Below are 23800 nucleotides of genomic sequence, written 5' to 3' on the forward strand. Positions count from 1 at the left end.
GTAGATGACGGCAGATAAAAGACCTGAATGGTCCATCCAGTCTGCTCAACCTGATTCAATTTAAATTTTTTTAATTTTTCTTCTTAGATATTTCTGGGCAAGAATCCAAAGCTCTACCCGGTACTGTGCTTGGGTTCCAACTTCCCAAATCTCCGTCAAAACCTGCTCCAGCCCATCTACACCCTCCCAGCCATTGAAACCTCTCCAGCCCATCTTCCCCCAAACAGCCATATACAGACCGTGCAAGTCTGCCCAGTGCTGGCTTTAGTAAACCCTGGCTGTGGGTGTCCTGATCCCGAGTTGCTGGCTACAGTCCGCATGGTGAGCGCGAGGTGGGAAGCAGGGGCTACAAGTGTTACCTCCTTTTTCAAAAAATATTGTAGTGAGGTCCCTCTTTTTATGACCAATAGGGAGGGAGGGATAAGTAATCACCCTGCTAGTAACTTTTTATTGTAAACAACAAATAGTTTTATGCATTTTAAAATACATAAGGAGGGAGGGATGGGGCTGTTGGCCATTGGGAACATTTTTAAAGATGGGAAGGAGAGGGGATCAGTGGCCCACATAGGTAATTTTATACATTTTAAGATGGAGAGAGAGATAGGGCAGGGATCAAGTGACTCTGTACTAGGTCAACGTGAATTACACCCAGATACACTAAATACGTATGCCGCACATTGTGTAGTCGATGAAGCCGTCTGCACAATGTGTGGCGGCGGCGAGGGGGGCGAACAGAATGCTAGGAATGATAAAGAAGGGAATCACGAACAGATCGGAGAAGGTTATCATGCCGGTGTACCAGGCCTTGGTGCGCCCACACCTGGAGTACTGCGTACAGCACTGGTCGCCGTACATGAAGAAAGACACAGTACTACTCGAGAGGGTCCAGAGAAGATCGACTAAGATTAGAGAAACTGGGCCTCTTCTCCCTCGAACAGAGGAGATTGAGAGGGGACATGATTGAAACATTCAAGGTACTGAAGGGGATAGACTTAGTAGAAACATATAAACATAGAAAAAAGCAGCAGAAAAGGGCTATAGCCCACCAAGTCTGCCCATTCCAAGTATCCCCTCCCCTGAATTTACTCCCTTAAAGATCCCACGTGAGTATCCCATTTTCTCTTAAAATCCGTCACGCTGCTGGCCTTTATCACCTGGAGTGGGAGTCTGTTCCAATGATCCACTACTCTTTCGGTGAAGAAGTACTTCCTGGAGTCGCCATGAAACTTCCCTCTCCTGATCTTCAGCGGATGCCCTCTGGTGGTCGAGGGTCCCATGAGCCAGAAGATATCATCTTCTGACTCGATGCGTCCCATGATGTACTTATATGTTTCAATCATATCTCCCCGTTCTCTTCTTTCCTCAAGTGAGTACAGCCGCAATTTTTTAAATCTTTCTTTATACATGAGATCCTTGAGCCCCAAGACCATCCTGGTGGCCGTTCGCTGAACTGACTCGATCCTCAGCACGTCCTTTCGGTAGTGTGGTCTCCAAAACTGAACACAGTACTCCAAGTGAGGCCTCACCATGGCTCTGTACAACGGCATCATAACTTCAGGTCTCCTGCTGACGAAACCTCTGCGGATACACCCCATCATTTGTCTTGCCCTGGAGGAAGCCTTCTCCACTTGATTGGCAACCTTCATGTCCTCACTAATGATCACCCCTAGGTCGCGTTCCGCCGTGGTCCTAACCAAGGTCTCACCATTTAGTACATAAGTTCTACGCGGGTTTCTCTTACCCAGGTGCATTATCTTGCATTTTTTAGCATTGAAGCCTAGCTGCCAAGTAGTTGACCATTGTTCCAGCAACAGTAGATCGTGTGTCATATTATCAGGTAATAAGCTTTTGCCTACTATGTTGCAAAGTTTGGCGTTGTCGGCGAACAGTGATACCCTTCCTCTAAGTCCTTGCGTCATATCTCTTATGAATAAGTTAAATAGAATCGGGCCCAGGACTGAGCCCTGCGGCACTCCACTGATCACGTCCAATGCTTCGGATGGGGTACCGTTCACCACCACCTTCTGAAGTCTACCGCTCAGCCAATCCCCAACCCATGTAGTTAGAGTGTCTCCTAATCCTATCGATTTCAGCTTGTTCAGTAATCTTCGATGAGGGACGCTATCAAATGCTTTACTGAAGTCCAAATATACCACGTCCAGTGACTCAGGTTTTTCAGTCTCTCCAAGGTAGAGAGAACGAGAGGGCACTCTCTAAAGTCGAAAGGGGAAAGATTCTGTAGAAATGTAAGGAAGTTCTTCTTCACCCAGAGAGTGGTGGAAAACTGGAACGCTCTTCCGGAGGCTGTCCTAGGGGAAAACACCCTCCAGGGATTCAAGACAAAGTTAGACAAGTTCCTACTGAACAAGGACTTACGCTGGTAGGGCCAGTCTCAGTTAGGGCGCTGGTCTTTGACCAAAAGGGCAACCGCGTGAGCGGACTGCTGGGCATGATGGACCACTGGTCTGACACAGCAGCAGCATCTCTTATGTTCTTATGAAACAAGAATATGGGGAAGGAAGCAGCATCAAAATGCATTATGTATGGGAAGGCCAATTTAAAAGTCTTTTATGTGGGGTAAACATATTCACTTGCATAAAATGAGCTTTGGAAAGTTTTATTGCAGGTCAATGAGGCATTCCCAAGGGAAGAGGAGGTTGAGGATTTAAGAGACATGTCGTGATTTGATTTGCAAATCTTTGTATGTTTTTCCTGTGGATTTTATTCCTACTGTCTTTGCAGATTCAGTTTTCAAAAGGAAACTCTTACAAAAACATCTGATATCAAATTGAGAGTCTCCCTCTGTACATTTTTTTGACAGCTGGTAAAAGTACTGGGATTGTGATCAACATGAGTCTTTATTACCCACCAAGGAGGATGAAATTCTCAGCCGATCATTTCTGTGGGCAAGCGGCTTGTACCTGTGGAAGTAGCTTTGAAAAGAAGTATTTTCACCTAAAATGTATCGGACATCCTAAATAACTCAATTACTTGAATTCTATAACCAAACAGAATCATTTCAGTTAGTATATTAATGCAGAATTCATCTCTAAAAGAAACAAATGGATATCTCAAATTGTAAATCTAGAGATGACTTTGTAGCTTACCTATTGACGTCTTTTTTTTGTAGCAGGGAGTGAAGTAGAAAGCAGAGGGAAGGAGAAGGTCAGGGTTCTCCTATTTGTCTGAACTTCTTCTTACCTAGCCATCATCCTTCTAGTCTCCAGCTAGTATCTCCAGTCTCCTGACCATATAGAAACATGACAGCAGATAAAGGCCAAATGGCCTACCTGGTCTGCCTATCTGCAGCATCCCCTACAAGAGGATGCTGAAAAGTTCTCTGCCTTCTGCCTAACCAAGAAGAGAATGACGTTGATATGGTTCAATCAATAATTTATTTATTTAAAACATTTGTATACCGTCTAAAACCTAAACGGTTTGTATGATAATACATACATAAATTTCTAAAACAAAAAGTGAAAAAAACTCATGAACATAAATAGACAAATCCCCGGAGAGTCAACAACAGAGGGATCAATGCCAAAGGTGGCCTAGGCAGCTCAGAGATCAAGAGTCATAAAGAATCAATATCTAGAGAAAGGCATTTCCTAAATGTGCCCTTTTCACCACATTTCCGTAATTGACTCACAAGTGAATTCCACAGTTTGACCCCTGCACAACAGAAGGTCATTGAGCTGGTCTCAACATATTTTGGAGTAACATTTTCCTTTAATAAGGCTGACTTCTCAGAGCGTAGTGATCGGTTTGGTAGATAGTTAGTCATATTTTTCTTGAATACTTCAGGTATTGCTGAATTCTGAGGGCAACTGGCAACCAATGTAATTGTTGGAGATAAGGTGTTATGTGTTCAAATTTCGACATTCCTGTTATCAATCTAGCCACTGCGTTTTGTGCAACTTGCAATGCTCTGCACCTTGTTTTGGTTATTCCAAGATACAGAGCATTACAGTAATCGAGCCTCGACAAAACCATTGCCCGAACAACAGTACAAATCAAAAGGTGACAACATCGGTTTCACTCGGTGCAATAAACGAATCTTGTTTCTGCAAATTGAAATAAGATTAACACTCTTTTTTTTTGAGTTATAGTGGCAAAGTAGCGCTCAATATTTAGGAAGTTGGTTGGTTGGGCTGAGAACTTTTCAACACACCATCATATCTCCTCCTCTCCCTAAGAGATCCCATGTGTCTGTCCCACACTTTCTTGTTTATTCCTTGTTTTTATATTTTGCAGAGCTGTTCATATCAGGAATTGTTTATGTTGCCGGGGAGGTTCCCCCATGCCCCCTTCTTTGTCATGGATTGGTTCCAGTATGGTTGCTTGGCTTTGGGACTCTCTAAGGTAGGAGAAGCACATGCTCAGAAAAGTGTTTGGATTTTTGCAACTCCCAAATTGCAGGAAGGGATTGAACACCTAGAGTATGGAATCCTACAGGAACTAACAGAAAGAAGGTTATCAAAGGAGAAAAAACCTAATCTTCCATTTTAAAAAGGAACCAGGCAAGCAGAGCACTGGCTGTCCCATCAGACACCAAGGATAAGGGGAAAACATGCTGCAGAACATAAATGATTCTCCCTGCTTAAATAAAGGCAGAAGAGAATGTCTTGATGTGACGATAAACTCACATCTGATTAATATGTTTCGGACTAGAAACGACATTTGCATCTGCTGAATTGTGAACGCATTTTTCAGTAAAATTGACCTGTAAAGCTAAATTATAAAGTACCATTGGGATGAACAGGGGGCTGGATCACTTGACGGAGGGAAAGCAGCAATGTGTCTTATTGTGTTAGATATAAAAGGGAAAAAAATCTCACTCAGATTTATTGGTGAGATGATAGCCGGTGCTAGCATGAATACGGAAAGCTGTAAAAATTAAATGTATATTGCTCATTACCAACATTTGAGGCCAGCATAATTCTGAATTTTGTGTGTTTCTGATGTTCTGCCAAAAGAACCGGGGGGGGGGGGGGGGGGGGGGGGGGGGGAAAGAATCCAGTAACCATACAAAGGGTATCACTGAAACCCTGGGTTTCGCTGGGAAGTCAGGCTGCATCAGATTAGCTTAAAAAAGGGGTTGACGTTAAGAATTGAAGGTCCGGGGTGAGGAAATTAGAATCTTCTGCAGTTTTAATCCTAACCCTCCACCTACTTTTTGCAGGCTGACATTTTAGTATTTATGTGGTACCTAAGTTTCCAAGTTTTATTAAAAATTTGATAAAACGCTTATAAAATATTTCTAAGCAATTTACATTAAAAATTAAGCTAAAAGACAGTACTAAGACATAAACTCACTTACTAGACATAAAGGGAAGGAGGGTGGAACTACAATTGTAATAGTGTGCCATACCGCAAATTAAAGGCACAGAAAACAAATCCCTAAACTAAACAATACCAATCTGAGTGGGTACCTTAGGCATCAGGAAATAAGTGGGACTTGAACTCCGGTATCTATTTCCTCCAGTTCACTAGAGGGGAATTAGGAAGTGGCGCCTAATAATAATAATTTTATTCTTATATACTGCCAAAGCCTTGATAGTTTGAGGTGGTTTACAACAACAAGTGCTGGACAATCAGCGAAGTAGTTACAATATAGAGTTATCGAATATAAGCCATGATGTTTGAGGCAGTTTACAACGAAAGGTGCTGGACAAACAGCGAAGTGGCCACAATACAAAGTCATCGAATACAAGCTTAGAGAATGGAAGAAGTGGAAAGTTATAGAATTCTTAGGTTACAAATCGATTAAACAAATTCGTTTTTACAGATTTTCTAAAACCGAGGTAGATTGAGGAGTTCGTGATAACGTTACTTAGCCAATCGTTCCATTTGCCTGCCTGGAAGGCGAGAGTTCTGTCCAGGAATCTTTTGTAGCGTCAGGCCTTTATTGTCGGATAGGTGAACAGATGAATTCTACGTGTGGGCCTAATAGAACCATCTAGATTAAATTGAGAAACCAGGTACGTAAGGGCTGGGAAGATCCGCACTAAACTAGTATTTTGCAAAGGCCACTCTGCACAGAGAGCCCTCCAGTAGCTTAGTCTTAGTGGAGTGTGAGCACTTACACCTGCTGAAACCTTGTATAAGGGGAAAGAGTTTCTGGACTGCAGATGTTCAGTACGGCTAAAGGTTGCCCAGGTGACTCAGGACACCCAAATACCTAGAACCAGATTATTTTGTATAGCTGTAGCTGGGTTATGTGGAAAACAAACGAGGACCAGCACCCACCCAGTGTAGTGCAATATCTTATACCAAATACATTGGAACACCTGTGTTGAAAGTAGCGGCAGACTGTTCCCCATGTCTCTCAAGTCTGTCCTAGAGGTATACCTAACCAACGAAAATTGTAATAACTAGAAAAGGACAGTGATTAAACTGTTCTGAAATGGTTCTTTACTATAAGTACCATACTGCGGATGGGCAGCCTAGATGAGCCATTTGGCATTTATCTGCCATCATGTTTCTAAATATTGCTCTAAAATGCTAGGAATGAACTTTAAACAGATAGAATATACCAGCTTCCTGACTCTCCTTCTTGGGATATCCTTAGCTGTGATGTCACAGTGTTGTGTCGAGCTCATCAGGAGGGAACTGGCGCTGTAGGTCTATCGGTGTGCTTTTCCCACTCCCATCAGGACAGCAGAGTGTGTGTTTGAGCCTTCAATATCCAGGACCAATTTCCTGACGGCACATGCAAATGAATTTCATGGAGGGTTGGTAAATTTGCATGTGCTGATCGCTGGTGAATAAATGTGCTAAAAAAAAAAAAGACCCCAAATCGAAGATTGGCAGGAGGGATGCATGCCCACTCCCTTTCACGCCGTGCAACCCCCCTGGCACCCCCTCAGCAGTGGGAGAGATACCCACTTCCTCCCACCGCTGCTGTCATGCCCATGATTACCCTCCCCCCATTCCTCCAACAACCCACCCTTACCCCCTTACCTTGTTTATGAAGGCCAGCTGGAGGGATTTCTATCCCCTCTGGCCAGCAGGCCCACCTCTTCAAAATGGTGGGCCTTCCCCTCCCTGGTGATTCCTGGGATGCGCTGAGGAGGGGTCAAGGGCTTTGATTAGCCTAGGTTGATTAAGGCCCCTACTATGGGAGGGGCCTAAGGTGTCTGGGCCAATCAGAGCTACAAGTGGCGGGAAGGAGTGGGCATCTCTCTCGCTTATGGGGGGATGGGTGCTTGCTTGGCAGTGGAAAAATTTTCTGGCATGTCTGAGCTGTCAAGCCTATCTTTCCTGTCAATGCTTGAGCCAATCAGCGCTCATGCACTGACCAGAAATTAAAAGTATGACAGCTCAGACCTGCTGCAAAAATTTGTTCACAAATGTAATACAGCAAGGTTAGGGAATCACCCAGCAATAATAGAGAATTGCCCGGAGTGCTCCACTATTAATGACCTTGTAATACATGGTAGAGATGGAGACTGCTAGGAAGTTTGGAAAAGACCACAGTAAGCCGAAAATATATGAATGCTAAACTGGCTGGAACCAGTTTAGCAACATTAAAGTTTTGAGAATCTTCACCTAAGGTCTTTATACAATGCATGGGCCAAATGTACTGATAAGACATGGAAGATATCACTGAATTGGTCAGATTTGGCAAACATCTTACTACACCGGAGTAGTTGCCATTAGGAAAAAGGAGGTATTGATGCCACTGTATAAGACTGTGGTGAGACCTCATTTAGAATATTGTGTAAAATTCTGGAGATCACACCTTCAAAAAGATGCAAACATGATGGAGTTGGTCCAGAGGAAGATTACTAAATGGTTGATAATCTACGTCTGGAGACAGACTTAAAGATCTCAATACAAATACTTTGGAGGAAAGGTGGCAGAGGGGAAGTATGATAGAGGCGTTTAAATAGGCATGAGGCGAGTCTCTTTCAATTGAAAGGAAGCTCCAGAGTGAGATGAAGTTAAGAGATGATAGGCTAAGAAATAATCTAAGGAAATACTTTTTTTACAGAAAGGATGATAAATGCATGGACTATTCTCCCGGTAGAGATGGTAGATACAAAGTCTGTCTGAATTCAAGAACGTGTGAGACAGGCACGTGGAATCTCTTAGGGAGAGGAAGAGAGTGGATGGGCCTTTTGGTTTTTAGGGCCGGTTATATCTTATCTCTCCCCATTGTCAATACTTATTCATGCTGGTTCTTCTTTTCTGGAGTTTTCAGCACAATTCTGCCCGTATTCAGAAAGGTTAAGGGGACAGCTTGGATATGCACTCTCAATTTGCATTTTTATTTAACCTTTACATGATTTTCATCAGTCGTGTCTTCTCATGTCTTGGTCTACAATCAAAATTATATGCAGATGATATATCATTTTACTTCCCTGTGAAACGCTTAATAGATGATGTTTTGCAGCATCTTATTATGTGCTTACAGATGGTAAAAAGTTGGGTAAGTGCAAATAGATTCAAGCTGAATCTTGTAAAAACTCAAATTTTGTTTTTATTCAATAATTCTGTTCCTATCGATATTCTTTCAGTCAATCAAGTTGAGGACGTTGAGGTTGCTCTTGTCCTAGAATACAAATATGTAGGCATCAAGATAGATTCTTCTTTATCTCTTGTCACAAGTTAAGAGTATTATTTAGGAGACTTTTTTAAGATTAAAACTGATTAGACACTTAAAAAGCTTGCTTTCAAATTGTAATTTTCGAACAGTTTTATAAGCTTTAGTATCTTACCTACTGGATTATTGAAACTCATGTTTCATGCCCTGTAGGTTGTGAAAGAATGACCTCAGAAAATCCTCCTCCCTGCTCTCCAGTCAGAATGATACCAATTCATTTCCAGCCTCTTTCACGCCAGAATTTAAAATAGTGACCCACAGATTTTCCCACCAAAATTCAAATTGGTGACCAATGGATTTTCCTGCCTCAATCACCTCAGGCCCCAGCCAATCAGGTTTAAGACCCACTATACAAATTGCAGACCTCACAGCACACCCTGAAGATAGCCACAGCATGAGGTCTGACACGTCGATTCTACCTACCCAGATGCGGCGAGACCTGGAAAACTGCAACAACAAGTTGACTAATATATTCACAGTGTAGGTCTCTGTTATAAAAACAAAAACAACCAACAAAAACCCACTAATGGACGATATTCAAAGCAATTTAAGCGGGCAGCAGAGGCTTCTGCCCACCTAAATCACTTATCACCATCTATCCTCTGATATTCAGCGGCACTAAAGCGGGCAGTGCCACTGAATATCGCTTTTCATTGCTGCCAAAGGAGAGCAGACAGGTTGGAATCGAGACAGGGAGAAGCCTAGGGTTATGCGGGTACCGGCAATATTCAGTGCTAGCACTGCATATTTAGAAGATCTCAAAAGCTGGCTGCTTAGCTCTGTGAATGCCAGCACTGAATATCGGCTTGCATCCACGTAACCTTTTGTAGCTTAAAAAAAATAAAGTCCCCAGATTTCCTTCCAGCAAAGCCCCTCTGCTTCCCACCTTCGCCCTCCAGCTTGTGCCATGAAAAAGACCCCTCCTAATCCCCCCACCCCCTATGACCCCACAGACCAGATAGCTAGGTAGGCCTCACTACTACTATTTATTAATTATAAAGCTCTACCATATACTGTACATATAATGATGATATGCAGCTGCTATCCTACCTAAACAACCGCCTAAATCAGATCCTCATCTCAAGACAAAGAAGAACCCTGACCCCATTTGCCTACCCTTCGCTCAAAGGCACTCAGATGTTTGACAACCTTCTTGCGACGCAAGCAGCAAAACTTGACCACTCCATCTCCAATCTGCTGACAGCAAAGGGCGACCTCAAATCATTTCGAAAAGAAATCAAAACCCTGCTATTCAAAAAATGTATCCAGATACCTTAACCCTCCCCCTCTTCCCTCTCCTCCCTGGTAAATTCCCCTCCCAAAGCCCCCACTCTGGTAATCTCTTCCTCCTCAAAATACCAACCAAGAATACAGATCCCTAAAAAGTAATGTAATCTTATTTGTAATATTACCTAGAAATGTCCATTCGTTTTACTATCCAATTTGCAAGTTCTCCTGGAAATTATCCAGCTATCTTACCTCTTTTGTAACCTAAAACCAGTTGTAACGTTACTGGAAATGTCCAGTTGGCTCTTTTGTAATCCACCTTGAACTGTAAGGTATAGGCGGAATAGAAGTCACTAATGTAATGTAATGTAATCCCCTAATTCTATAACGAGCACTGAAAATTATGTTCGTGTTTCATATGTGCGCAATTGAATAACAAGCAAATGAACACTGATAATTGGCATTTTAACAAGCAATTAGAATTGTAATTAAGTTGTATGCGGAAATTTAGATGTGAGTCAAAAAAGGGGTGGAGAAATTACATTACATTAGTGATTTCTATTCTGCCATTACCTTGCGGTTCAAGGCGGATTACATAAGAATTGTCATGATATTTAGAAGTACATAAGGAATAGTCTGGACATTTTCTGATTTGCTAAGGATTAGACAGTATTGCAGGTGAAGCTTGGGACAGATCTGATTGTGTTGTATTGGTTTTATGTATTTTTTTGAAAAGTAGGGTTTTTGTTTCTTTTCTGAAAGTTTGATAGTCTGTGGTCGAAGTCAGCAGATTGGTGAGTTGGCTGTCCAGTTTCGCTGCTCTGGTGGCCAAAAATAATAATAATAATTTTATTTTTATATACCACCAAAGCCAAAGTAGTTCGAGGCGATTTATAATAAGAAGAGCTGGACAGTCGGCGAAGAAATAACAATGAAGTCTTTGGATACACTGAATTCTTAAAATAACAATGATGCCTTTGAATACATGCATATTTGTGGGGAGGAAGAGAAACAGTGAAAGTCACATAGAATACGGGGGAAAGGCTTTAAGAGTTCTTGGTTACAAATCCGTTAAACAGGTTGGTTTTAACTAGATTTCTGAAGTTAAGGTAGGATGAGGAGTGCTTGATAAGATTACCTAGCCAGCCGTTCTGTTGATATGCTTGGAAAGCAAGAGTTCTGGCAAGGAATCTTTTGTATCGGCAGTTTATTAATATTGGGTGGCTAAATATTGGTATTCTGCGTTTTGGCCTGGTGGAATAGTCCAATTTAAAATGGGTGACCAGGTATAGGGGGGCCAAACCCAGAATGGATTTGAAACAAAGGCAGGCAAATTTGAACAGCACTCTTGCTTCTAAGGGCAGCCAGTGAAGTTTTTGGTAGTAGGGGGTTATGTGGTCCCATTTTTTTTTTTATATTAAAGATCAGTCACACTGCTGAATTTTGTATGGTTCGGAGTCTTTGAATGGTTTTCTTGAGAGACCCCAGATAAATAATCTTACAATAGTCGAGCAGGCTTAAAATTGAGGCTTGCACCAGTAGTCAGAATGAAGCTGCGTCGAAGAACTTTCTGATGGTTCTTAATTTCCATAGTGTTGAGAAGCCTTTTTTGATCAGTAGCTCGGTATGAGAATCTAGAGTGAGGTGACGGTTCAGCGCCACTCCCAGGATTTTTATGGTGTCGACAAAAGGGAAGTTCTGTCCATTCAGGGAAATTGAAGTGTCTTTGATTTTGTCGTTTGGGCTTGCCAGGAAGAATTTGTTTTTTTCGGAAATGAGTTTCAGTTTGAACTCAGTCATCCATGATTCAATTTGTTTTAAAGTTAGTTCTAGATGTTTCTTTATCTCAGGAATCAGGCTTGTTAGGGGAAGGATTATGGTGATGTCATCAGTGTAGATGTAGAACTTGATTTTTAATTTTTGCAGTAGATTCGCCAGTGGGGAAAGGTAAATGTTGAATAGAGCGGGAGATAGGGGGGAACCCTGTGGGACTCCGCATGGGTTTACCCAGTTGGAGGATTGATTATTATCGCTATAGACTCTGTATGGTCGTTTAGTCAAGAATCCTTGGAACCATTTTAATACATTACCTGAGAGTCCAATTGTCTCTAAGCAGTCAATTAGATGGCATGATCGACTAAATCGAAAGCACTACTCAGGTCCAGCTGAAGGATTAGTGCACTAGAACCTTGGCTGAATAGATTCAGGAGGGAATCCAGTAATGGAGCAATAACTGTTTCTGTGCTGAACCCGGAACGAAAACCCGATTGGTTGTCATGAAGTATGCTGAATTTATCTAGGTGCGTTACTAGGTCCTGATTTACCAAGCCTTCCATCAGCTTTACAAAAAAGGGGATGTTTGCAATGGGTCTGTAATTCGATGGCAACTTGATAGATTCCTTGGGGGTTTTTAGAATCGGTGTGATTAGTATCTGACCTAACTCCTCGGGAAATGTACCAGGCAATAGTAGAGCTTGGCTTTGAAGGTGACTGAAGCAGCTTTCATGACGTTTGGTGGGCAACTGTTCAATCTGCAGAACGAATCGGCGTATTTCGAGTAGAGTTTGAAGAATTGAATCCAGGTGGGGCTGGAAAAATTGTTCCAGTACATGTCTACCCTGGGTTTGTCAATGTGTTGGGCGATTGGGTAGTTCAAATGGTTGGTTGTGGAGATCGATAGGTTGGCTCTTAGGTTGTTGATTTTGTGGTTAAAAAATTCAGCCAGTGCATCGGCTGATGGTGGAGGGTCTGTAGTGGGGCGGGAAAAGGCTTGTATATCATAAAGATTGTTGACAAGTTTGAATAGGTTCTTGGTGTTGGTGTTGGGGAAAGCCTATTTCTTGTACGTAAAAATTTGTGCGTTTTGTAGTTATAAGTTTTTTGTTTTCTTTTAGTTTTAGTCTCCAATTTGTTCTTATATTATCTCCTGATTTCAGGCATTGTCTTTCCAGTTTTCTTAATTCACGTTTCGCTGTTCCTAGCTCGGCATCGAACCAGCCGTCCAGGTTTTTGTTTCTCATTTTTCTTAGTTTGATCAAATTGAATGGGCAGGTCTGGGAGTATTCCTTTGATTTACATGCATTTACAATAAAGGCATCTGCCCCTGACTTTAGATATGGGCAGTTGGACCTGTTAAGCATCGTTCCCAGGCTGTTCTATAAGCTTTGCCTAACCTTTACATGTGGTTTATGGAATAGTGCTTTTTTTCTGCACCGATTTTAAATGCCATATATAGAATTTACACCTAAAAGTAAAGCTAAGACGTTTAATATAGGATTGCCCCCATGTTTACATACTTACCCTCCTGAAATAATACCGTACTTGAGATTGTGCCCACAAAGTGTGATGTGGCTGAAATTGTTGTACGAATGAACAGAGAAATATAACTGCCCGTGTTCTTAGCGTTCTCCCTGCCTGCAGAGTCTTAAAAAGATAGCAGGAAAATAATTAACTTGTGGGATTATCTCATTCATGCAGAATGAAAAGTGACTGGGGCCATTATTCACGGCCAAAGATGTGCTTGTGTTTCAAGGCGAGACCTATCTCGTGCTGAATTAATACCGAGGGACAGAGACGTAAAAGCAGAAGGTGCTCTTGAAGGCACTCTACTGTATCTTTCAGGATATAGTTGTTGGCATATTGGAGGTGATATAGTACAAATGTCATTGAATCTTGAGGGCAAAAACTGGCAGCCACCAAACAGAAAGATGATTTGAAAGTTGGCTGTGGCGAAAGCTAAGGCATCTGTTAGTGCTGAGGTGTCAAACTGTGATCCTAGAGGTTTCCAGAATATGCATGAATTTTATTTGCTTGCCCTGCTTTCACTGTGTGCAAATATATCTACTACTACGAATTAATTCTATAGCGCTACCAGACGTACGCATTGCTGTTCAGAGTTGCAAAGAAGACAGTCCCTGCTTCAAAGAGCTTACAATCTAAACAGGCAAGATAGACAAGCAGGATGCCATGGATACAGTTAAGGGGAACGGTTAATCAGCTGGCTGGGTTGGAGGGCAGAGGGGAGTACAGGGCAATCAAGCCATTGTGACATCACTGATGAGGTTGGCTCTTATTGGTGGAAGAGCCATTATGACATCAGAAGCTCAGCTCTACTTCCCAAAGACAAACATGATGTCATGGATACAGTTAAGGGGAACGGTTAATCAGCTGGCTGGGTTGGAGGGCAGAGGAGAGTACAGGACAATCCAGCCATTGTGACATCACTGATGAGGCTGGCTCTTATTGGTGGAATGAGGCATTATGACATCACAAGCTCAGCTCTGTTTCCCAAAGACAAACAGGATGTCATGGATACAGTTAAGAGGAACGGTTAATCAGCTGGCTGGGTTGGAGGACAGAGGAGAGTAGGGTTAAGGATTGAGTGGGTTTTCAGTCTGCTTTTAAATAAGGGAAAGGAAGGGGCCTGACGGACAAACTCGGGTAATTTATTCCAGGCATAGGGGGCACCTAGATGAAAGGAGTTGGCAGTGGAGGAGAAGGGTAACTTTAAGAGTGACTTATCTGAGGAGCGGAGTTCTCTGGGAGGTGTATAAGGAGAGAGAAGCGAGGAGAGATATTGAGGGGCAGCAAAATGAACTGTCAAATTTTGGGGAGCCTAGTTATAGAACTTCCCCCACAGGGGGTAGTTTTATGAAGCCATTTTCTTGTGTAACCCCCTTGTTTTATGCACACCTAGGTGGCTGCCTAGTGTACGCCCAGGATGGTGGGGAAAATATACACAAGTTATTTCTTTGTTTGGGGCCAGGTATAACATAGAACATGACGGCAGAAAAGGGCCACGGCCCATCTAGTCTGCCCACTCTAATGGCCCATCCCCTAACTACTTCCATGAAGAGATCCCACATGCCAATCCCATCTTTTCTTAAAATCTGGCACGCTGCTGGCCTCAATGACCTGTTGTGGAAGATTATTCCAGCGATCAACCACCCTTTCGGTGAAGAAATTTTTTCTGGTGTCACCATGAAATTTCCCACCCCTGTCAGACCGATTGGAAGCTTGCCATCAGACTATATATAGTATACTGTGAATAATTTAGTCAATACCTATGATAAAATGGAAACAAACCAAACTTTACTTTGACTCCAGTTGATGAAGCAAAAAAAATAACAAAATTTCATATCCATATTTATTTCTCCTTCTTTCCAGACTTTACTATTAGAGATGTTACTTACAGTTCCAGGCAGCCTTTAATGGTATGATTTGTCAATTTTAACACTCTTCTCTGTACACTTCACATCGTCTGTTCCCAAATTTGAAGACAAAGTTCAATCAGTATATTAATGGTTTAGATACCACAGGCTTGTTGAAGTCTTCCTTCAGTCAGGCTTTATAGCTCTGTGGTCTGCACAAAATCAGATTTTAGGGTGATTAATTAGAGCCCCCTCTGAGGTACATTTAACCCTAAAAGTATAGGGCACCTGGACGGCATAGCAAGATTCCTAAAATATCCCTTTCATCCAGATTTGTATGCTGGACGTAGCGCAGTGCATTGCAAACTGTGTGCTGCGGCGAGATTTCGGGCGTGCCACGAGGAGGAGAGGCACACACGCCAGCTGACCACTTTTAGGACGTGCCTTTCGTAGCCCCTCTCCCTCCTTCAGCACCCCCCCACCGGCATAGTGATAGTAGGCTCAGGGCCGCGACTGCAGAGCCTCCACACATGAGCGGATGGCGACGTGACGATGTCACACATCCGTGGAACATTGTCGCATCGATGTCCACGCATTTCCCGATGCCCTGCAGTTGAGGCCCGGAGTACAAAAAAGTTTGCGGGACACTGATGTGGTTCCCCATCCCACCACACAATGCCAGGCAGCAATTTTACCAGTTCTGGTTCTGTTCCCAGAAATCCACGACTCCTGACTCTCCTTTTAGTTCAGGGAATTGCTTCAGGCCTGGCAGGAAACATCAGTCTCCCTCATGAGACGTATGGTCAAAGGCGGGAGATGATCAAAGATAGTTTTGGGTGGCAATCCAGGAGTTTAATTTATTTTGGTGAGGAATTCACATCTGCTACCAGTGACCACCCCTATGGGCTCCTTTTACTAAGGTGCGCTAGCGTTTTTAGCGCACGTACGAAATTACCTCGCGCTACGCTTCTAGAATAACGCCAGCTCAATGTTGGCGTTAAGGTCTAACGCGTGCGCTATTCCATGCGTTAAGGCCTTAACACACCTTAGTAAAAGGAGCCCTATGTGTAAATGACCTCCTAAAAGAATAATGATCACCTGCTGGTCGACAGAGTTTGGGCGCAATGCGGGCAGGGTTTCTCTTTGGAGTCTGGGACCAATTTTGGCAGAGTTTCCCTTTGGAGAGGGAGTGTCGCAGCGTTATTGTGACAACGGCTCTGGCTGCCTTTTTGAGAACTATGTTTGCTCAAGATGGGTTTTTTTTTTGGGCACAGTGAAAGACTGCAGGTTTTTGTATCTTGTGAGGTCTGCTATATGCCACGCTGTCAATTATGATCTTATTCTTCAAATTGATTTTTATTTCTGGGTACTGATGCCATAAAGAGAAAGCAACGCAGGGAAAGGGTGTTTAGGGAGAGAGCAGTGGTGGAACGAATCAGTTGCTGATATGGAAGCTTCGAAAGCTTTTTGATTTCCTTGATTTTTATTTTTTTTGTTGTTTTGGTTTTATGTCATTTGATAATACATCTCTTTTAAAAATGATTTCCTAATTCTGTATAGTGTGTTTCAAGTTACGTGCTCTAAGGCGAGGTCCACGTCTTCTTTTTGCCTGTATGGAATTTTGATCACCATTTATCAAATTCCCTCCGTAGCACCTAAATGCTACAGCTTCAAAGGACTGTGCACATGGACAGGCCAGGGGCGTGACTTGCATGCTATCACTTACACTAGGCTTTTACATGGCGTAAGTGTCCAAAGAGAGGTTGACTTACGCTCTAGAAAGGCAATTTTGTGTACAATTGCTGTTGTATAAAGCCCATATTTTTTTAACCTCATTTTTGCACTTTCTTGAATCTGCTCCAAAGAGGGTAATTTTATAAACCTTTTTTATTTCCCCCCACGATAAAAACTCTTAAAATTAGGCCATGCTTAAAAGGGCATTATATATAAAGGGGAGAGTGTGGAGCGGTGGTTAAAGCTACAGCCTCAGCACCCTGAGGTTGTGGGTTCAAACCCACGCTGCTTCTTGTGACCCTGGGCAAGTCGCTTAACCCCCCCCCCCCCCATTGCCCCAGGTACATTAGATAGATTGTGAGCCCACTGGGACAGATAGGGAATAATACTTGAGTACCTGAACAAATTAATGTAAACCATTCTGAGAACAGTATAGAAAAATAAATAAATCTGAGTTAAAGTGGAAGTTCCACCTGTGTGTCCCATTGTACAAAGGCCACTACGCTACCCACTGGCCATAATACTTGATATCCATTGTTATTTTCACTTTTGAAGGGGGGAAGGGAGGGGAGGGTGTCAGGAACCACTAGGAGGTTAAAGGGGGCAGGGGTCATGCCTTCATCCCTTTTTGTGCCCTAGACATAATTGAAACAAGTCTATGTAAAAAATCCTCCTTTTATGCCTTGAATTATTCGTTTGTTCCTGTTCCTTTATTGCTGAAAGACGTCCTAATTTTGGGCCGCCCTAGTCCCACCCAAAACACACCACTAACATGGCCTTTTGCTAATTGGACGAAGTGCGGTTTAAAATGTCCAAATTCTGTCTTTTGAAAATCGTGATTTGGATGTTTTCAGCAGAGGGACCTTTTTGTGGCCATCTGCTTTGAAAGTGAACGCCATAGGCACCTTTCTGTCTTATAAACCAAGGCACACTGTTATTAAATTTCTGCTTTTTTAATTGTTCCGAAATAGTACTTTATAAGTAATGCGCATTTGTTTTACTTCTACAGTTGTGACTCTGAAAACAGATATCTGGGTAATCCACTGCGTGGAACATGCTACTGTGAGTATCTGCAAAATGTCCTAGAACGTAACACGAGAAACAGGCATAGTGCTCTGTGCACACAGCTGGGGCGGCTCGGGGGCAGAGCAGGCTGGAAATGCGGGCAAGCCTTTAAATTCTATAAATGGCGCCTAAAGTTGGGTGCATACATCAGTGCATGTAGTTGATTGGTGTGCATAACATAATTGAATAATAGGCCTATGGGATGTTGTAGGATATAAATTTTGAAAATAAATAAGTAATCGGCCCTGATCATTAGCAATCAACACCTCATAACTGACATTAATTGGAAGTTATGCATGTAACTTTGTAGGCGTGATTCTATAACAGTTATGTGCCGGTTCAAGTGCACGATGCTGAAAATGGGACGTGGCTAGGGATGGGATCTCATGGCAGTCATTTTTTCCACTACGGAGACTGCCAGACAGGAGTGTAAAGGGATCATTCCTGCCCTGCCTCACTCCGGGACCATCGAGGACCTGCAAGGGGACCGGGAGGGGAGGGAAGTGGAGGGTTGGGCTAGTTTTACAAAGTTGCTGGGAGGGAAGGATTGAAGGCAGCTCCGGTTCCCTGCTCCTCTGGACCACCAGGGCAGTACTGGAGGTCCGTGATGGGTCTAGGAAGGAGGGCAGACTGACTGTCTGCACTACTGGACTACCAGGGCAGTACTGCAGGCCTGCAGAGAGTTTGGGAGGGGTGGGCGGGGGGGCATTCCGTGAAGGGGGCGGATTGGCTGCCTGTTTGGCTTCAGGTATATATTTGAGTCAACCTTTTTGGGGGGAAAAGTTACCTCAGTTTATATTCGAGTATATACGGTATCTGCTTTAGAAAGCCTTTACATTTGACTGTTTGGTTTTTTTAATTGTAATTTATTAGGTTATTTGTATTTATTTATTGATACCCCGCAATAGAGTACATACATAAACAGAACCACATCAGTACAACAAATCGAACATGAATAAAACATAATAATGATAATCTAAAGCCTCCTAAAATTACAATGAGGCTACCAGGGCCTCGCATCAAAAAACTATAAATGAAGTCCCATATTTCGTCTTACATTTTCTTCAAACTCCCCAAACTTGTTTGCTGTTGTAAATAACCCAGAAGCTTATTCCCCTCCCACAGACCCACACACGAAGACATGTGAGCTCTATGTTTTGACTTGCTTGCCTTTATGGGTTTTTTGTTACTTTTATTGTTATGTACGTCTTTTGAAACCTGCCTAGAATGTAAGGCTGTGGAGAAAGAAATAGTGTGCCATGTGCCTAAGTGACTGTGGAGGTAGGAATAGCATATGGCATGTCATGGGCAAAGCATGGCAAGTTCTCACAAGGTTTGGGAGAGGGGGAATGTGTGACATGTGCACCCAAGGCTGGGGAGGTCCCAGGAAACAAATAGGCAAGCAGTCTGCTAGTTCCAAAAGGATGATAGACATGGCGAATAGAGACTACAAACACAACGATTTGCTAAATTTGTAACTTAAGTGTTCTAATGTTAATGCTTTTAATCTATAGGCATTATGTATCTTCTAGAAATAGCTTTTCTTGTATTGTAAACCGGCTGGACGTTCAGCCTTATCTTGCTGTGAACCACCTAGAACCTTTTCCTAGTTTGGCGGTATACAAGAAATAAATTATTATTATTAAATATAAAATCAAGCCTAACACAGCTCTGTTTCAACTGCAAAACACTGGTGTGAAACTTTCAAAAGGCAACACAGGGCTTCCAATCTCCAGGGGGGTCTTTGTCAGGCACCTTAACCCTTTCAGGACCATAAGGATCGTAGGCCAATTTTTGTGGTTTTGACGACATTTTTATGGTAAAAAGGGCTTGCAGATGCCAAAAAATTGATTTTTTTTGTGAAATATCATTATTTTTATTTAAAAAAATCACACTTCTGGCTTATGGACAGTGTGGCAAGTGAATCTTCTCGTCAATCTAGCAACGACGCTAATGAATGAATGTCGGAACCAGTTTGTTTACATAAAGGCCGTATCATATGGAATCCGTACATATCAAATTTAGAACTGTAGACTATCCCAATCAAAATTTATAGGATTTTAAAGTTATGGGACAAATATGTCCCTTGGTCCTGAAAGGGTTAAAGAACAGGCAGAGCAAGCCGCATGCACAAGGCCAGAGACACAGGCAGGGTGTGTGACTGGGGAGACAGGCAGTGTGCCATGTGCCCACTTGGGTTTAACTCGACACAAAATGGAAGACTTTTAAATGCCAAATGGAATGTTTTCACTGTTATTGGTTTTTCTTGGGCTTTTTCTGTTTGTTTTATTTGAACAAACCAGTGTACAATACAATTGTGATTGGCCTGTTGTCCTTGTTCAGAATCTTTGTTCTCCATTTGACCCACTGTGGGCCTGTTTTGTTTTTTTATGGTGACTCGGTTTCATCGTAGACAATACGATGAAATCTTCCGCCTAATGTGCGGCGGCCAAAAAAGCAAATAGGATGCTAGGAATTATTTAAAAAGGAATGGTTATAAGACTAAGAATGTTATAATGCCCTGGTATCGCTCCATGGTGCGACCTCATCTGGAGTATTGCGTTCACTTCTGGCCTCCTTATCTCAAGAAAGATATAGCGGCACTAGAAAAGGCTCAAAGAAGAGCGACCAAGATGATAAAGGGGGATGCAACTCCTTTCGTATGAGGAAAGACTAAAAAGGTTAGGGCTTGGAAAAGAGACGGCTTCGTACCGAGCCACTAGAATTGGCAGATCAGATTCCTTAAAGGACTCAGTTTTAGAAAAGTAATAAAAACATACCTTTTCACCTAAACCCCTGCCGTTGATCGATGGACTATTGCTACCAGAACCAGTATGTGTCACGTAAGGAAAACTTGTATTTTAAAATCTTGCACTGTAACTATGGCAAATCTAACCTGTAAACTATCTGTGTGGGGGAGGTTTCAACGACGAGACAATTAAGGCACAACAAAGGCGTTGTGAGGAGGAGATGTCAATAATTCAGCCACGGGTGTGCAGTTCAAAGTTCACTTTATTGATTTGAAGACTCGACACTGACTGCGTTTTGGCATCTCTGCCTTTGTCAAGAGTCTATTGAGCCGTGAGAAGTTAAAGCCAATATTAACTAATATGAAACACACAATATAAACTGATGCCACAGAAATGAGGTCTATCAAATCCATGACCCTGACTCCGATTAACATAGAACAACAGAAAGGCTCTTTTGATTTAGGCCCTCTTTTCCTAAGCCACGGTAGAGGTTTCTACTGCGGCCCGGGGCACTAAATGCTGCTCTGACGCTCATGGGAGTGGTTTGGTAAAATGGGGGGTTAATCAAAGAACTATCTGCAGATATCGAGCTCTATTCCTGGAAATTGAGCCCCATTTCTTGGTACCAGCCAGCTTTGAATATCATGTTATGACACGTAAAAGCAGTGCTGACTCTGGAGTCTAAATATTTTTGACTCCCTGCTACATTTTCCTGGAGATAGTCCTATGCTAGCCTGATGAGATATCGCAGCCAGCAAAGAATCCAGGCCAGAGGAGCAGTGGAGTCTCTCTTTAATGCATTTTAAAATAGGTGTCAAGAAATACCGTATTTGCCGGCGTATAAGACGACTTTTCAGTACCTTAAAATCCTCCCCAAAGTCGGGGGTCGTCTTATACGCCGGGTACTGTTTACATGCCCTTACTTTACATGCCCTAACATCTCCTTCCTTACCTCCTTACGGTGCTTACGGTACTAGTAAACCTGCCGGGACATCAGCGGGGCCATGGCGGGACATCAGTGTGACAAGGGTGCCAGCTCCTTCATCCTGCGCAGCGGGAAGCAGCGGCGCTCTGGCCCCACCCCTTTTCTCTTGACTACGTCTCTCGCACATGCGGCCGTGTGTGGAGTCTAGCCCTTAAGGAAGTTGCGGGGGCGAACAGGAGGCTTTTGAAGGCTTTTAAAGGGAAACTGTCATGCCAGCAAACTTGCTAGGGACTTGCCCGGCACTTGCTCTCTCCCTCTATGTGTTATCTTCCTTCTATCATTGACAGTTTCAGTTTGGTTAACAGTTTAGAAAACAAATAGCATGGCAGCTCCCATGGGTTTATTGTTCTATTCAGCTTTAGTGAATTAAGTTTAATGTTTACCGTACATGTTTGATGATATACAGCCTTGTAACAGTTTTCCTGCTAAGTACCTGCATGTCATAAACATTTGAATTAAAATTGTTGAAATAAATTCTGATGTTCTTTTAAGTTTTATTTGTTGTGCAGAAGGTGTGCGGAAGAAGGGGTAGTCTTATACGGCGAGTATATAACAAACTCTATATTTTAACTGTAAAAGTTGGGGGGTCGTCTTATACGCCCAGTCGTCTTATACGCCGGCAAATATGGTACTTATTCACTGTTTGGACCTGCCAGAAAAAAAAAAAGTCACAGCTAGCCTGTGGAATGAGGAACAAATGACAATAGTGTAACTCACAAATCGGAAGCATGTTTGAGGAAGGTCTTTCTTGCTCATTCAGCTGCTGGTGGAAATATGTGTCATAAATTGTGTTTCTCTCTTGTCACATTTGCAAGATGTCCTGAGATCTTGTGAAGCAGACCCACTGAGCAAATGAATGCTTAGCTGGCAATTTTTCTCTTTTATCAAAAAAGAGGGTAAGTAGAACAGAGAAAATCCTTTTAGGCTTTATTCACGTTACCCACTTCATTGGCTTCCCATCCATTTCCAAATACAATTCAAACTCCTCTTACTTACCTACAAATACACTCACTCAGCTGCCCCATACTATCTCTCTTCACTTATCTCCCCCTAAGATTGCCCCCCATGAGCTCCACTCAGCTTGTAAGTCCCTCCTTTCTGTGCCCGTCTCTTCTGCCGCCAACTCAAGACTCCGTCCCTTCTGCCTTGCTGCACAGTATGCTTGGAACAAGGTACCCGAATCCCTACGGCGGGCTCTGTCTCTGGCAGTGTTCAAGGCCCAGTTAAAAGCCCACCTCTTGACTCCTAACTCCTCTCACCTTGGGTTCTCCATCCCCAACCCTATATGTCATGTCTGTCTGTCCAAGTTAGATTGTAAGCATTTCTGAGCAGGGATCATCTATAAATGTCAAAATGCACAGCGCTGCATACGTCTTTCAGTGCTATAGGCCGGCCACTTTAAAAAAAAAAAAAAAAAAAAAGTCAAACTATCCACAAGATCCAGAACAACAAGAAAAGAAGAGCAGACCAGTCTTATAAAAATGTATAAGAATTCTTCACTACCAACACTCTCTACTAGTCCAACATGGGCATGTTTCACCTCTTCAAGGACTGCATCAGGGGCTTGAATAAAACCAACAAGTGCAGTCGCAGGGTTCACACTAGAGGTCTGCAAGGGAACGGGGATCGCGGGAATCCCGCGGGTCCCGCGGGGTTCTCACGGGAATCCTCCCCTAACCCACAGGACTCCCACGGGGACCCCCCTCTGGCCCACGGGGATGGAAGGCTTTGGAAGCAGGGTTCGTCCATATAATATAATGGACACGTCAGCCTTAGTAAAAGAGGGGGTTTATAAGTTAATTACCTGAACAGAAAACAAAAAAAGGGTTCCACCAAAGAGATTCCACAAGGAAAACAGCAAAAGAAACTGTGGAATTGATGATCCTGTCAGAAGTAATTGCTGCTTTTTATGGGGATGGGCAAGGATGGAGGTAATTCCTTGTGGGGATGGGTGGAGACATGGAGGATCCTGGCGGGGATGGGTGGGGACGGAGAGGATCCTGGCAGGGACGGGCGGGGATGGGTGGGATTTCTGTCCCTGCGCAACTCTCTAGTTCACACGTGTCTGGCAGATACTGCGAGTAACAATATTTGAGGAGTCATTTTCTGTCACCTATGTATGCTCCAATGTTGGCAAAACTGCCACCGAATGATGATTACACTGGTCTCTCCAGAATCCCATGCCGCTGATAAATGATGAATCCTGAAATAATGGCCCTTGCAGTATCTGCCAGACAGATGTGACCACACTGCCGCACTTGTTGGTTTTACTCAAGTCCCT

General features: G+C 43.0%; 1 protein-coding gene across 1 annotated transcript in view; it reads left to right on the top strand.

Annotated features, from left to right (window-relative positions):
* ATRNL1 (attractin like 1) overlaps nt 1-23800 on the top strand; it is a 1517170-nt gene that overhangs the window by 739059 nt on the left and 754311 nt on the right. The window contains exon 21 of the mRNA XM_033941321.1: nt 17729-17781. Coding sequence (XP_033797212.1) covers nt 17729-17781 — 53 coding nt within the window. The remainder of the gene's footprint in view (nt 1-17728; nt 17782-23800) is intronic.

This window comes from Geotrypetes seraphini, chromosome 4 (assembly GCF_902459505.1).
Source record: "Geotrypetes seraphini chromosome 4, aGeoSer1.1, whole genome shotgun sequence".
Classification (NCBI taxonomy): Eukaryota; Metazoa; Chordata; class Amphibia; order Gymnophiona; family Dermophiidae; genus Geotrypetes; species Geotrypetes seraphini.